The sequence below is a fragment of the Bos javanicus genome, chromosome 1 (genome assembly GCF_032452875.1).
Source record: "Bos javanicus breed banteng chromosome 1, ARS-OSU_banteng_1.0, whole genome shotgun sequence".
In the NCBI taxonomy this organism is placed as follows: domain Eukaryota; kingdom Metazoa; phylum Chordata; class Mammalia; order Artiodactyla; family Bovidae; genus Bos; species Bos javanicus.
In genome coordinates, this window is record NC_083868.1 from 42,481,720 (window position 1) to 42,496,804 (window position 15,085).

The following is a 15,085-nucleotide window of genomic DNA, read 5'->3' on the forward strand; positions in this document are numbered from 1 at the left end:
GGTGCTGCAGCTGCTTATTACGATGCATTCTCAGCTACAACACAGGCCTGTCAGTGCCGGGTGGATCTGTGGGCCGTGTTATTTCAAGGCTCCAGTGTATTATAAAATATTTATAGGCCTCATTAATTTTTTCTTACCTATTAGAGATCCAAGGCCACTGGCGTTGCAGATTATTATATCTCTGGTCTAAAGGGAATTATATTTGAGATTTCATGAATTTTCCTTGACATAAAGAACTAAAGCAAAAATGTAGTTAATAGTAATATAAGGCTGTAAGCTGTGCATTTAAGGTATTCTATCAGTAGACTGAAGCCTGTAAGCTGAAATACATGGCACAACCATCTTTCTTTCTTCACTATAAATCTTGCACTAATCCCATCATTATTATCTTCTCTGCCATCTGCTCCTGGGGCCTCACAGGCATCCTCATGCTCATTTATGGGCACGCGCTCATGCTTTCTCCTTCTCCCTTTTATTAACTGTGAATCAAGAAGGCTTGGGGAGAGAAAAGCCGTAGCCACCCCTCATACCAATCCAAACTGCCTTCATGTTTAGCACTAAATTGCTTCTTTTTTTTACACATGTTTTCTCATCACAGGAGATAATGATCACTTGATGCAATGGACAGGGACCAAATTTAGCAGAGGAGGGATTCTGATTTACTTCTACAGGTAGAATTGTTTTCTGGGCCTCCGTGCCCAGAATCTGGTGGTTTGAAATGATAAATAAATTGTGACATTTCTGACAAACACATAAGAAAAAAAAATGAGTTTAAAGAGAATGTCTTCCTTCACACGGATTCCTTGTTAATAAATAAAACATGAGTCTAGTATTTTTCTGAATTTTTATATGTACATGAGACTAAAATGTTTTCATTTGCTTCTGTGATGATATCAAACAGCTGTTATCTGTTTGTTGTGTTGCTCTTGTAGCTCAAAGCTTTCAGTAAACCAGGGTTCCAAGGTGAATGTATCGATTTCACAAAAGAAGTTTTGGACTTGACTTCATCATTCATGCCATGTTCTTTTAAAGTTCTTCGGGGTTGGTAAGTATGTCTATCAGCTGATCTCTGCTGTTGTTTAAATAAGTGAATTTCTTTTAAATTTATACAAATTTGACTTTCTCTTTTGAGTACTCAGTGAAAGAAAAAATTTTAATCATTTTAATCTTCCTTCACATGGATTCCTTGTTAATAAATAAAACATGAGTCTAGTATTTTGCTGAATTTTTATAAGTCAATTGCTAATTAGCCTATGCGAACTTTGCCCAGCTTGTGTTATGAGCCATTGTGAAAGAGAATGCTAAGTAGCCAACTCTGAGACAATTTTGCTGAATTGTTTTTCCTCATTGTTATCTTAGATTATTCCCTAACTATTTTGCATATTTATATTGTGTGTTTACTGAATAGTATAATAGAAAGCTATAAAAAGCATTTTTGTCCAGATAAGACATATTACTCCTAAATTAAAAAAAAAAAAAACTTTGTATTTAAAGTATCCATTGTCCCCATTTCACAGTTGAAAATCCCTGATTCAGAGTTAGTTTCCCAAGGTCATGTATCACATGTCAGGGATTGCTTTGGCTACGTTTTTGTTGTTTTAATTCTATGTCCTTCAACTGTGGTAGCACACCGGACCTTTCTTACATGTATATGAGGCTATATGTGATTCTCAGTTTATATTCTAACAGATATTCTCTATGTATCATTTTTTTATTGTGGTACACTATATATAACATGAAGTTTACCATTTTAGCCATTTTGAAGTGTATATGTCTTTATAGTAGCATCTCTATCAGACATCTACCTAATAACTCATCAAAGTCTCTTCTTCCTTCAAGATATCTTGGACTCATCAGTTCTCCTCCTCTTCTCTTGAACCGGTAGAGACAAGAGTCCTGTTTACCATTTGAGGAATTTCAGTCTCCTACTGAGCCACACTCTAGTGTCGTCTTATTTCCAGTGCTTACCACAAACCAATCAAAGCCCAATTATTTGTCCCAAAGTCCAGGTTAATATTTTTACTGCTCCTCTTTAAATCCCACAGTCGTTCTCTGATACCAGTCAGATCGAGATCAGGATTGATCTGAACCTTTCCAGGATTTACCATCCAAAAAAAAGTGTCACTTTCCGTATCCAAGCTCCATTCTATCTGCATACTAGCCCCCTTTCCTCCCATCTCTGGGCATTTACTCAGCTGTGTGTTTTCCTCCTTATGCCTCTGTACCAGGGGGGTCAGCAAGCTTTTTCTGCAGAAGACTAGGTAGGAGATATTTTTAGCCTTCTGGGCCATAGAGGCTCTGTCCCAGCTACTCAGCACTGTAGCACAGAAGCAGGCACCAGCAACACATAAACAAGTAGGCTGTGTTTCAGTGAAACTCTGTTCATGGATGTTGAGCTTTGAATTGTATATAATATTCACATGTCACAAAATCTTTAATATTTTTTTAAACCATTTAAAAATGCAAAAACCAGTCTAAGCTTGTGAGCTATTGGAAAACTGGCAGTGGAGTGGATTTGGCCCACATGCTGTAGTTTACAGCTCTGCATCAAAGTGTCAAGTCAGTTTATTTCTCTCCCTTGGTTCTTGTGTGGCTGCAACAAAAATTTGGAACAAGGGACTAAAGGGTTTAAAACAGCAGACAAATTGCAGCTCAGTTCAGCTCAAGCAGACAGATCTTTTATTAGACAGACATTCCCAAGACGCGGAAGCAGGCGCACACCAAAGGAGTCATCGTCCTGATTCTTCTTGGCTTCCCCTTTTGTATACTTTCGTCTTCTTTTGGTTGTGCCCCGTGCGAAAGAGGGCTTGTACCCACCACCAATCAATGAAAGGGAATGCAAATGAGCAAACACTCAAGGCCAATTGACAGTTTCAACTTATATAACAGCAGGCTCTGTGTGTATGTCTTCCCATAATTAAATCTGTTATAGTCAGTTGTATATATGTGTAGAATATTTATGAACCCTTAATAGGCTCCTGGCTGCCTGAGGGTACTTGGGGAAGCCCCTGTGATTAGTTTGTATCCACTGTGTGCCCTGGACACATGTGCAAGAGTTGGAAAAATCTCTCTGGTTATTTTGTAGCATATCTGTGAACTCTCCCCGGTGTGTCTGGGATGCTGTTCAGAGATCTTTGGCTAGGCCCACCCCTCTTTGCTCATACCTAACTTCCTCCCTAACAAAAGTGTATAGGTTTCAAGTGGATCTTGTCAGTGGATATTACTTGGTTGGCCTAAATGCTATGTTTAAAAAGTTTTTTCGTATCATTACTAAGATTTAGGATATTTTCCAGAAGAAACTATTTTTCACCTTCTGTTAAAGAAATCAGAAGATTTGGAAAATGAGGGAACATTCACCTTTGTTGATAATTATTAATAGCTGGCATCGAGTAGAGGCGTGTGTGCTCCCCAATGTACCATAGGATATATCGCCAGGTTTTTTTTTTCACCTGGTACACTGCTCATTTATATTTACCTACCTGGCCTCCTGCAGGGGTGTAAGTTCATGAACCTTGCTTAGTACTCATCTGCATATATATTTTTAAAGTTCAGTCCATCTTCATTTCCTCTATTAACCTTCTCGACTAACCCTAAGTTAGGCTGTCTTTTTCCCATTCTGATTTCCAGTGATCCTCACTACTTTGAACCTCTTTGGATGTTACTGTGTTTATACTTACTTCCAAGAAGGATGTGAAAGTTTTTACAATATGAAAACACATCAAGTAGGACACAGTTGATGGAGAAGGAAATGGCAACCCACTCCAGTGTTCTTGCCTGGAGAATCTCAGGGACTGGGGAACCTGGTGGGCTGCATAGTCCAGTCTATGGGGTCGCATAGAGTCGGACACGACTGAAGTGACTTAGCAGCAGCAGCAGCAGGACACAGTTGAATAGATTGGCTGCAGCTTTTTTGTGAGAAATCTATATACCAAGGGCCTGAAATAATTTTGTTCCTAGTATTCGATTCTGAGTTTCTAAGATAAATGAAAGTATTTTGCAAGGTAAGTTTTAATTTTGTGATAAAGCACTGAAGTTTTGGATTTTTTTTTCCCCCTTTGAGGCAAATATATTTTCCTGACACTGAAGTCTAGGATAGATTAGTCATCTGTATTGCTTCATGTTGGAAATATGTTATTTACTTACAAACAAATATATATTTTATATATATATATAGTGTGTGTATATATATATATATAATTTATGTATACATTTGTCCCTTGGTATCTGTGAGGAATTGGTTTCAGAAACCCCCACATATACCAAAATCCATGGATGCTCAAGTGCCTTCTGTAAAGTAGCTTAGTACAGTCAGGCCTTCGTATCTGTAGGTAGGAAACCAGAAGATATGGAGGGCTATCTACATACAAAATGTACATTTTACTTATATATTTTATTTATATTTATGTGCGATTTATTAAACAATAGTTTTAATAAGAGGATACAGGAACTATGGTGATTGCTTATGATTGCAAATGCTTTAGAGATCTGTATTTGAGCCCAGGTCATGACTTCCTATCTATGTAATCTTAAACAAATGGGACCATTTCTCTGAACCTCAGTTTCCTCCTCTGTGTGTTAGTCACTCTGTGGTGTCTGACTCTTTGTGACCCCATGGATTGTAGCCCACCAAGCTTCTCTGTCCACAGAATCCTCCTCTGTAACTGGGATAATAATAGTACCTACCTCAAAGGACTCTATTTATAAGAACTAAATAAAGCATGTAAGGGCTTAGCTGCATGCCCAACACATTGAAATTTTGTCATAAATATTGGCTATAAAATGGTAATTACAGAGACCTCCCTTGCATTCCAGTGGTAAGTCTTCACCTTCTAATAGAGGGATGTGGATTTGATCCCTGGTCAGGAAGCTAAGATCCCACATATCTCACTGCCAAAAAACCAAAACGTGAAACAGAAGCAATATTGTACCAAAGTCAATAATTTTAAAAAGTGGACCACATCAAAAAAAAAAAAAAACCTTAAAAAATAAAATGCTTATCACACAGGAGACGTGGCAGTAAATTGTGTTATGAAGCATCTCTATGGATATCTGACGTTCAACTTGTCTAGCTATAGTACAGTTCTGGTGATCTTAAAATATAGGGCTAGAAGTTAAACTCACCAAAGCTAAAGTAGTAACAGTCAATATAATTTCTCCCTTGAGCTCCTTCTTGCCAAAATGCCATGTTTTAATGAAAATTTTGATGAGTGCCCTACTGAAGAGAATTTGCTGTGGAAGATTCTAAAGGATTCATTTCCTTTTAAAAATCTCTGCTAGCTATCAGCTGTGTAGATGTCAGGTTTTAAATATTTGTGTGTGATTTTAGGAGTCTAGCTTCTAACTCAGCCTAAACTGAGAGCAAGCTCATTATTAAATAAGGGTAAAAATTTTTATTCTCTCAAAAAGAACTTCTGATCTGTTGAAGCACTTAATAATTACTGTAATTTAATCCCAGGTTTTTATACTTAAAGCACCAAATTAAGTTAATGGTTAGCTTACAGCACATATCTTACCGTCAATTCTCAGCTGTCATTTAATAGGGGAATCCTGGGCAAATCACCTAATTTTTTTAATCCTTAGTTGTGTTGTCTATAAAAGTAAGGACATGTTTCTCCCTCATAAATTAATGAGTACACAGTAAAAGAACACACGTGGAGTACCCAGTGTGGCACATGGTAAGCAGTCAGTAAGTGATAGTGGTAGCTTTTTTCTTTTTAAATCTACTCGGACTATTTGCTGCTGATCAGCACCAGGACTTTTATATCCTACTCCTAACCTGTTTCCCTCTGCATGATAATGAGTCCAACTGCCAACTGATACAGTTTCACTGGAAGTTTCCCTGCTTGTTTTTTCAGCTGGCTCCTGTATTACCAAGAGGGTGTTTCCACTAATCAGTGTGTGTTAGAAGAAGGCCTCTATGCCGACCTTACTTCCTGTGGCTGCCCAACATCTAGAGTCAAATCCCTGAAGCCCATTGACTACGTAAGTACTTTGCTGAATGCATATTTATAAGATGTTTTCTTGTCCTGTTTAATTACCATGAATGAGAATGTGAAGTTGGAAGACATGCTACAAGGGAAAAATATAAAAATTTAAGTAACTTGCTTGTAGATTATAAGGTTGAGATTTACTCATGAAATCCAAGTAACCTAAGTTTGATACTTTTCTTCCTTTTTTTTTTTTTTTTTTGAGTAGAATGCAAAACTTAGAAAGCCAACTAATATACCCTTGAGCTTAAATGAATACTTTAACCACTTTGGGTGACATTGACAAGGTTACTTCATTTTCTCTTCTATAAAAGATAATAGTATCAAGTTGGCCAAAATGTTTGTTTGGGCTTTTCTGAAAGATGTTATGGGAAAAACCGTAACAAACTTTTTGGCCCACCCAATATTTTATACGGTCACTAGGATATTAAATGTGATGGTGCTTGTAAAATGCCTACCATTTGGTAAGCACTCAATAAGTGTTAGCTATTAGTATCATGGTTATAACTTTTAAAGCTAATAACCTGATCATTTCATCATTCTATTAGATAAGTCACATGACAGCTTGTTGGCTACTTAGGTTTACAGTGTTACTTTTAAGGCATGGACCTCCATCAGTATTGATTTTAAACCTTGTTTTGGGGAACTAGGGCTTTCCTACCTACTGTGTGCAGAATTACCTGGGCCACCTTGGAGGGCTACATTTATAGAGTAAGTGGTTTCCCCTTTCTGTCATATTTACTCAGAATTTTAAGTGTGAGAAAAGCAGGATGACTACTCCGGGACATTCATTCTGTTCCTGGTTAGTGCTGTCTTTGCAGAGGAAGTGGTAAAGATCTGGAATATTTTCAAGGTGTCCAGCTAAGATGATTCCCTGAGAGCATTTGGTCAAAGCTGAGATTCATGCAGTGATGACTGGAAGCCCTCCATGGTGATGGCAGTGACTCAGACCTTTAATCAGAGCTAATTCCAGGAATGATGATCCTACTCAGGATCCTGATCCCAGCCTCAACAGCATCATCTTCTTTCACAGGGCATTCCTGGAGAGAATATTTGTGGTATCAGGCTAAGAATAGAGTCTTGGCAGAGGTACAGGAATAAAAATAGAGTCCCGATCTCTCTCAGTGGCCCTTAGACACCAACTCAGAAAGAGTAAGTGGCTACTGATGCTTCTTGTTTATTGCAGGAGAACTGGTTTAAAAAAAAAAAAAAGAATGTGTTTTGGTGAGTCTAAGTTTGATAAGGTTGAAAAAAGCTTTGGAATGTAGTCTGCATTTACTGGGAAAGGAACTTTATTAGCATATTTTTGTCATCAAACTAACAGACAGATGCTTAGATGCTTCAAATGAATGGAATTACTATTTTTCTTTGAGGAGTCACATTTTTTATTTCTCATTTCCACATTCATGAAGTCAAAAATGAAAAAATTAGGAGCGAAAACCTACAGAATGTTTCTGTGTAAACTGAAATGTGCCGTTGCATGTCCTTGGTTTGGTCCTGTGGGATACAGCAGTGTTGGTGAAGGTGCCCCTTGGAGAGGACTTGTGAGCTATAGCCATTTCACTCCAAGAACTGATTAAAGAGTATATTCAGTTCATGTAAAGAGAACATTAACCTTTCTTAATGCCTTTACCAGATATGTTTTGAATCTTTGAAAAGTCTTTTTTTTGGTCTGCATTTTTGAATCATTGTGTGTACTATATTTTTTAATTAATTAATTTTTGGCTTTTTGGGTCTTCATAGCTGTGCAGCTTTCTCTAGTTGAGATAAGCAGAGGCTAGTCTCCAGTTGCAGTGCTCAGGCTTCTTACTGCAGCGGCTTGTCTTGTTGTGGAGCACAGGTTCTAGGGCATGCAGGTTTCTGTAGCTGTGGCTCATGTGGGCTCTAGTGCACTGGCTCAATACTTGTGGTCGATGAGCTTAGCTGCCCCTTGACATATAGAATCTTCCCAGACAGGGATCAAACCCTTGTCCCCTGCATTGGCAGGCACGTTTCTAACCACTGGACCACCAGGGAAGTCCTGAAAGGGCTTTCTTCAAGACATAAACGGCAGTAGGTTTAGTGGCGAAATATGAGGTTGGGCATTCCAGTAAAGACCTGCAAATTGACCAGGAGTCAGCCTCAACAGGTAACATTTCCTTGGTGATGTCAACCATGCTTCACCCTGGTAGCCCTGAAACCCTAAGTTGATCAGACCTAGGAGACTGACAGGTAAACCAGAAGGCCAACCTGGTGATTTGTAGTTGTTGTTCAGTCATTCATTCGTGTCCAACTCTTTGCAACCCCATGGACTGCAGCACGCCAGTCTTCCCTGTCTTTCACCATCCCCCAGAGCTTGCTCAAACTCATGTCCATTGAGTCAGTGATGCGATCCAACCATCTTGTCCTCTGTTGTCCCCATCTCCTCCTGCCTTCAGTCTTTCCTAGCATTAGGGTCTTTTCTAATGAGTTGGCTCTTTGCATCAGGTGGCTAAAGTACTAGACCTTCAGCTTCAGCATCAGTCCTTCCAATGCATATTCAGGACTGATTTCCTTTAGGATTGACTGATTTTATCTCCTTGCTGTCGAAGGGACTCTCAAGAATCTTCTCCAGCACCACAGTTCAAAACCATTAATTCTTTGGCACTCAGCGTTCTTTATAGTCCAACTCTCACATCCATAGACTACTGGAAAAACCATAGCTTTGACTCGATGGACCTTTGTCGGCAAAGCAATGTCTCTGCTTTTTAATATGCTGTCTAGGTTGGTCATAGCTTTAGGTAGATTGTAATGACTGAAATACTTGGGAATTCTGTCCTGAGCATTTTCTGCTTTTTTGGAAGAACCCAGGAAATGGAATTAGTCATCAGAAGATTTAAGATTCGGGTAAAATGAGGTAAATGTCTTTAAGAGTAGTTTACCTGAGCTAGCTAACATGACCCACAGAAGAGGCTCCTCTCCTAGTTGTTAGCATTCTCGAGATGCTGTGTATCCTTCCTTTGGAAAATTTTAGATGCACTTTATCTATCCTGCTTTTCTGATTCCTTTCACAGCCCCTCTCCCCCCTCTATGTTCCTACTTAGGTATTGATATGCCTTTTCGTATAGACTGGTTAATATTGCTGCCTATGCCACAGTCAGTGTAATTCTGGATTCATTTGGGGAAATGTTACATCCAGTTGAGTTGACTTTAGGATTGACTGATTTGATCTCCTTGCAGTCCAATACATATATATGAGCTCATGTTTTGATTTTGCTTTTATTAGTTAAAACTGCAGAGTTTTATGAGGGTGTTGCTTGTAGTTGGCATTCCCAGACATGCTGTGACTTAGTGCTCAAGTGTCATAATAGCATGATATTGAAGAATCTTAATACTTCATATAAGATCAGTGTGTCTTGCAAATGACAGTTTGCTCCAGGCTGAATTATATCTGTGCAGACATATGTTACCTTCTAGAGGCCCATGAATGCATAATTTTCAGTCACTTTTTACAGTGAAAGAAGTGGCAAGCATAGAGTTCTGCTTTTCACTAGTGTGACCTTGTACAGATCACTTATTTTGACCTCAGTTAACTCACCTGTAAAGAAACTGTTAGAACAGGTATTTTTTAAATCTTTGACAGCCTCCAGTTCAACAGAATAAATATCCAGGGCATATTTCTAATTGGACATGAAAAACATTGTGTCCAGCCTTAGGATTCACATGGTCTGAGGGAATAAGATGGTAGGTTAGTTTTCAATAAGGTTATGCCATAAAACTGGGTTGGGAAGATGCCCTGGAGTAGGAAATGGCAACCCATTCCAGTATTCTTGCCTGGAAAATTCCATGGATAGGGGAGCCTGGCAGGCTACCATCCATGGGGTCACAAAGAGTCAGACATGACTGAGGATACACAATAGCAAAAACAATGCCATGTAACAGTCCCCAAAACAGTTGATGAGGAGCTAAGAGGTGGATGGGGAACTTAAGTAAACTGTTTTAATTATTGGTCTAGCAGTGTGTGAGGTAACCTGCTCTTGTTTTGTTTCCATGGGAGCAGCAGTCTTCTCATTACTACTTCTTCAGTGTCTCCATGGTGGCCTGGCATGGAAGTTGGCCTCCTTTGAAGTATAATCCAATCCTGGCAGCTATAAGCAGGCAAAGCAAAAGAAACATTGCAACATTAGGTTGTAGAAAAAGTTTAAATGAAATTTATGACTGTGATGACATAAATGATCTTAAAAGGTAGAATAAGAATTGGCAAGGCAGTAATTCATTCTGTGTGAGAGTAATGAATAAGGGGTACAGCTATAAATAGAAGAAGACTGTAAATCCAGCCACAGATTAAAGGAAGCAATGACTTTGTCAAGTGTGAAAGAGTCTGGTTACTATAAAATTTTCAGATGAACTCATGTATAGTTAATAGCAGTAACAACTGTGTGCATTTTGAAAATGAAGGCCAACAGAAGCCGACAGTAAACATCACGCTTCCAAGTGAGATGCCAGAAGCGTTTCCTTTTAAATTTAGGAGGAAGACAATGGCCTCTACTATCACCACTTTGATTCAATATCATTTTGCAATCTTAGACACTTTAATAAGATTAAAACCAAAAAAGATATAAAGGAAGAAACAAAATTGTCAAGACTTTCCACAGATAAGCTATTAGGATTAATATGAACTCTTTAAAAGTAGCTGGATACAAGATTAATAGCAATTAAAATATAGGATACTTGGGAATAAATCTAACATAATGCCAGTACATCCTTTATGAGGAAAATGGTAAAAACTTTCTTGAAGGACATAAAAGATGGAGAGAGATTTTTTAGATGAAAATACTCAATATTGTAAATATTTTGGTCTTCCCCAAATTTGTAAAATTTGGAGCAAAATGCTTATAGAATCTTTGGTCTTTTGCGAGGAGGAGGGTGAAGGTAAAACATGACGGACTCATTCTAAAATTAATCTGGAAAAGATAGGGGTTCAAAATAGCCAAGATTAATTTTAAGAACAATAGGCAGGATCATTTATTTGTCCTACCAAATATATATATATTGCATTATTCATCAGTAATAGTTAAGATAGTATAGGTGCAAGGAGAGGCCAATTAAAGAGTGAAATAGGAAAGCATAGAAACTGACTTGCATGAATAATGGAATCTGGTAGGTGACAGGAATAGCATTTCAGTGGGGCTATTATGAAAGACAGTTGGCCCTTTATATGGAAAAAAATACAGTTTGAATCTTGCTCTATTCCAAACACCAAAAATAAGTTCCAGATGGATTAATGGCAACCTAAATGTGAAAACAAACCTGAATGAAATGTACAATGCAGGGAATATAGTCAGCAATCAGGTAGCTTCTTTATATGGTGACAGTTGACAACTTGACCGTATGGTGATAGTTTTGAAATGTATAGAAATATTGAATCACTATATTGTGCCCCAGGAACTAACATAGTGTTGTAGATCAATTATACTTCAAAAACAAACAAGCTCATAGAAAAAGAGATCAGACTTGTGGTTACCAGAGGATTGTGTATGTGTGCACTCAGTTGCTCAGTCATGTCCAACTCTTTGTGACTCTATGGACAGTAGCCTGCCAGGCTTCTTTGTCCATGGGATTTTCCAGGCAAGAATCCTGGAGTGGGTTGCCATTTCCTCCTCTAGGGATCTTCCTGATCCAGGGATTGAACCCAAGTCTCCTGTGTCCCCTGCATTGGCAGGAGGATTCTTTGCTACTAAGCCACTTCAGAAGCCCCTACCAGAGGAAAGGGGAGGAGTAATTGGATGGAGGGAAGAGGCACAAGCTGGAATCAAGATTGCCGGGAAGAATATCAATAACCTCAGATATGCAGATGACACTACCCTTATGACAGAAAGTGAAGAAGAACTCAAGAGCAGTCCATTCTGAAGGAGATCAGCCCTGGGATTTCTTTGGAAGGAATGATGCTAAAGCTGAAACTCCAGTACTTTGGCCACCTCATATGAAGGGCTGACTCATTGGAAAAGACTCTGATGCTGGGAGGGATTGGGGGAAGGAGGAGAAGGGGACGACAGAGGATGAGATGGCTGGATGGCATCACTGACTCGATGGACGTGAGTCTGAATGAACTCCGGGAGATGGTGATGGACAGGCCTGGCGTGCTGCAATTCATGGGGTCGAAAAGAGTCAGACACGACTGAGCGACTGGTCTGATCTGATCTGATGGTTTTTGCAGTGGTCATGTATGGATGTGAGAGTTGGACTATAAAGAAAGCTGAGTGCTGAAAAACTGATGCGTCTGAACTGTGGTGTTGGAGAAGACTCTTGAGAGTCCCTTGGACTGCAAGGAGATCCAACCAGTCCATCCTAAAGGAGATCAGTCCTGGGTGTTTATTGTAAGGACTGAAACTGAAGCTGAAACTCCAATACCTTGGCCACCTGATCTGAAGAGCTGACTCGTGTGAAAAGACCCTGATGCTGGGAGGGATTGAGGGCAGGAGGAGAAGGGGATGACAGGATGAGATGGTTGGATGGCATCACCGACTCAATGGACATGAGTTTGGGTAAACTCCGGGAGTTGGTGATGGACAGGGAGGCCTGTGCTGTGGTCCATGGGGTCGCAAAGAGTTGGACATGACTGAGTGACTGAGCTGAACTGAACTGAGCCAAAAGATACAAGCTTCTAGTTCTAAGATAGATAAATACTAACAATGTAATGCTGCTGCTGCTGCTGCTAAGTCGCGTCAGTTGTGTCCGACTCTGTGCGACCCCATAGACGGCAGCCCACCATGATCTGCCATCCCTGGGATTCTTCAGGCAAGAACACTGGAATGGGTTGCCATTTCCTTCTCCAATGTATGAAAGTGAAAAGTAAAAGTGAAGTCGCTCAGTCATGTCTGACTCTTTGGGACCCCATAGACTGTAGCCCACTAGGCTCCTCCATCCATGGGATTTTCCAGGCAAGAGTACTGGAGTGGGGTGCCATTGCCTTCTCCAAACAATGTAATGCATAATATGATAAATATAATAAACAGTGCTCTATGTTATACATGAAAGTTGTTAAGGAAGTAAATCCTAACAGTTCTCATCATGAGGAAGACTTATTTTTCCTGTTTTGTATCTATATGAGATGATGAGTATTCACTAAACTTACTGTGGTAATCGTTTCACAGTGTATGTAGGTCAAATCATTTTGTCATACACCTTAAAACTATACAGTGCTGTGCTGTGCTGAGTCATGTCCAACTCTGCAACCCTATGGACTGTAGCCTGCCAGGCTCCTCTGTCCATTGGGATTCTCCAGGCCAGAATACTGGAGTGGATTGGTTGCCATCCCGTCCTCCAGGGATCTCCCCACCCCAGGGAACAAACCCAGGTCTACCACATTGCAGGTGGATTCTTTACAGTCTGAGCCACTAGGGAAGCAATACAGTGCTATGTGTCAATTATAGCTCAATAACATTGGAAGAAAAAAAAATTAGAAAATACAGGAGACTATGCTGATGACATTGGAGCAAGATAGATTTAAATGCAAAACGTACAAGTCAGTAATAGGAGGGGTAAAAGGCAAGTGTATCAGTTTCCTGTTGCTGCTGTAACAAGTTCCCACAGACTTAGTGGTTTAAAGCAGCAGAAATGATCTAACAGTTTTGGAGATCAGAAATCTAAAATGGGCCTTTTTGGGGTAAAATTAGGGGTCAGTATGATTGCATTCCTTCTGGAGACACTAAGGTAGATTCTGTTTCGTTACCTTTTCCAGCTTCTAGAGGTCCCCAGCATTCCTTGGCCCTCTTTCATCTTCAGAGTGCATTACTTCACCCTCTGCTGTCTATCCTGTCTCTGACCCACCTGCCTTCTTCTTCTAAGGACCCATGTGATTATATTAAGCCTATATGGATAATCCAGACACATATCCCCACCTCTAGATTCTTAACTCATCACACCTGCAAAGTCCCTTTTTGCTGCATCAGATAACATATTCACTGGTCCCAGGGATTAGGGTGTAGACATTTTTTTGCATGGAGATGGGGGGACAATTTGGGCTTCCCAGGTGGCACTGACGGTAAAGAACCCACCTGCCAATGCAGGTTAGATGTAAGACATGCTGGTTCTATCCCTGGGTCAGGAAGATCCCCTGGATAAGGGAATAGTAATCCGCTCCAGTATTCTTGCCTGGAGAATCCCAGGGACAGAGGAGCCTGGCAAGCTACAGTCCATAGGGTCGCACAGTCAGATATGACTGAAGTGACTTAGCGTGGCACGGGAGGACAATTCTTAAGACTACCACAGCAAGCCACAGACTAGGAGAATATATTATAAGCTCCAAAGGTTTAATGTATAGGATATAAAAAGGACTCTTTCAAAATACTTGGGGGAAAAAAGGAAACCTTATTTAAAAAATCAGCACAGAATATGAGTAGGCAGTTCATAGATATGAGAAACATGGCTTAGGATGTAAAAAGCATATTCACTAGTGAGCAAGTAAATGCAAATTAAAACAGTAATTAGGTAGCATTTATTACCTTACTTCAGATACAGATATTGGAAGATCTGACAGCAGCAGAGTTTAGTCAGTGGCAGAGAAGTGGTATTATTTACATAAAACTACTGGAAGAAGAATCAATTGGGATGAGGGGAAAATAAGGATGTTTGTTGCAGCATTGATGGATGAAACAAACTAAGGCAGAAGCATTTAAGGAAATACAGTATAGTAGGTGAGGTTCATGTGTTACTATGGATATTACAGTAAGATCCATTTATATAAAGTTTAAAAACAAAGGATGTATAAGTGCTAGAAAGATTGACAACTTCAGCACAGTGGTTACCTCTAGGGAGCGGGGAGATTAAAATTCGGCTCTGCATGTTATGTTTTTCTTGTTTATGCAGTTTGATATAAATATAATAAAAGGTATTATTTCTGGGTACTAGATACATGGTCATCTAAATAGTATTTATTCTTTTTGAAATGTAGTATTTTTTTTTAAGGAAGAAGACCAGTTAGCAAGGTAGATTTGTGATGAAACTGATTTTCTAAGCCAAATTAAAGAGGCTTTGATAAGGTGGATTATGGTCCACTGGAGAAGAGTTTGGTTTGGGAGTCTGACAGACCATTTCTTGTTAGCTGAGTGACCCTGGGCATGTTTCTGACCACCCTGAGC

At 39.5% G+C, this 15,085-nt stretch overlaps 1 protein-coding gene across 1 annotated transcript in view; it reads left to right on the forward strand.

Moving 5' to 3' along the window:
* Nucleotides 1–15,085, forward strand: part of CRYBG3 (crystallin beta-gamma domain containing 3) — a 126,198-nt gene that overhangs the window by 89,310 nt on the left and 21,803 nt on the right. Inside the window, exons 16-17 of the mRNA XM_061437318.1 lie at nucleotides 933–1,045; nucleotides 5,856–5,982. Of these exons, the coding sequence (XP_061293302.1) occupies nucleotides 933–1,045; nucleotides 5,856–5,982 (240 nt within the window). The remainder of the gene's footprint in view (nucleotides 1–932; nucleotides 1,046–5,855; nucleotides 5,983–15,085) is intronic.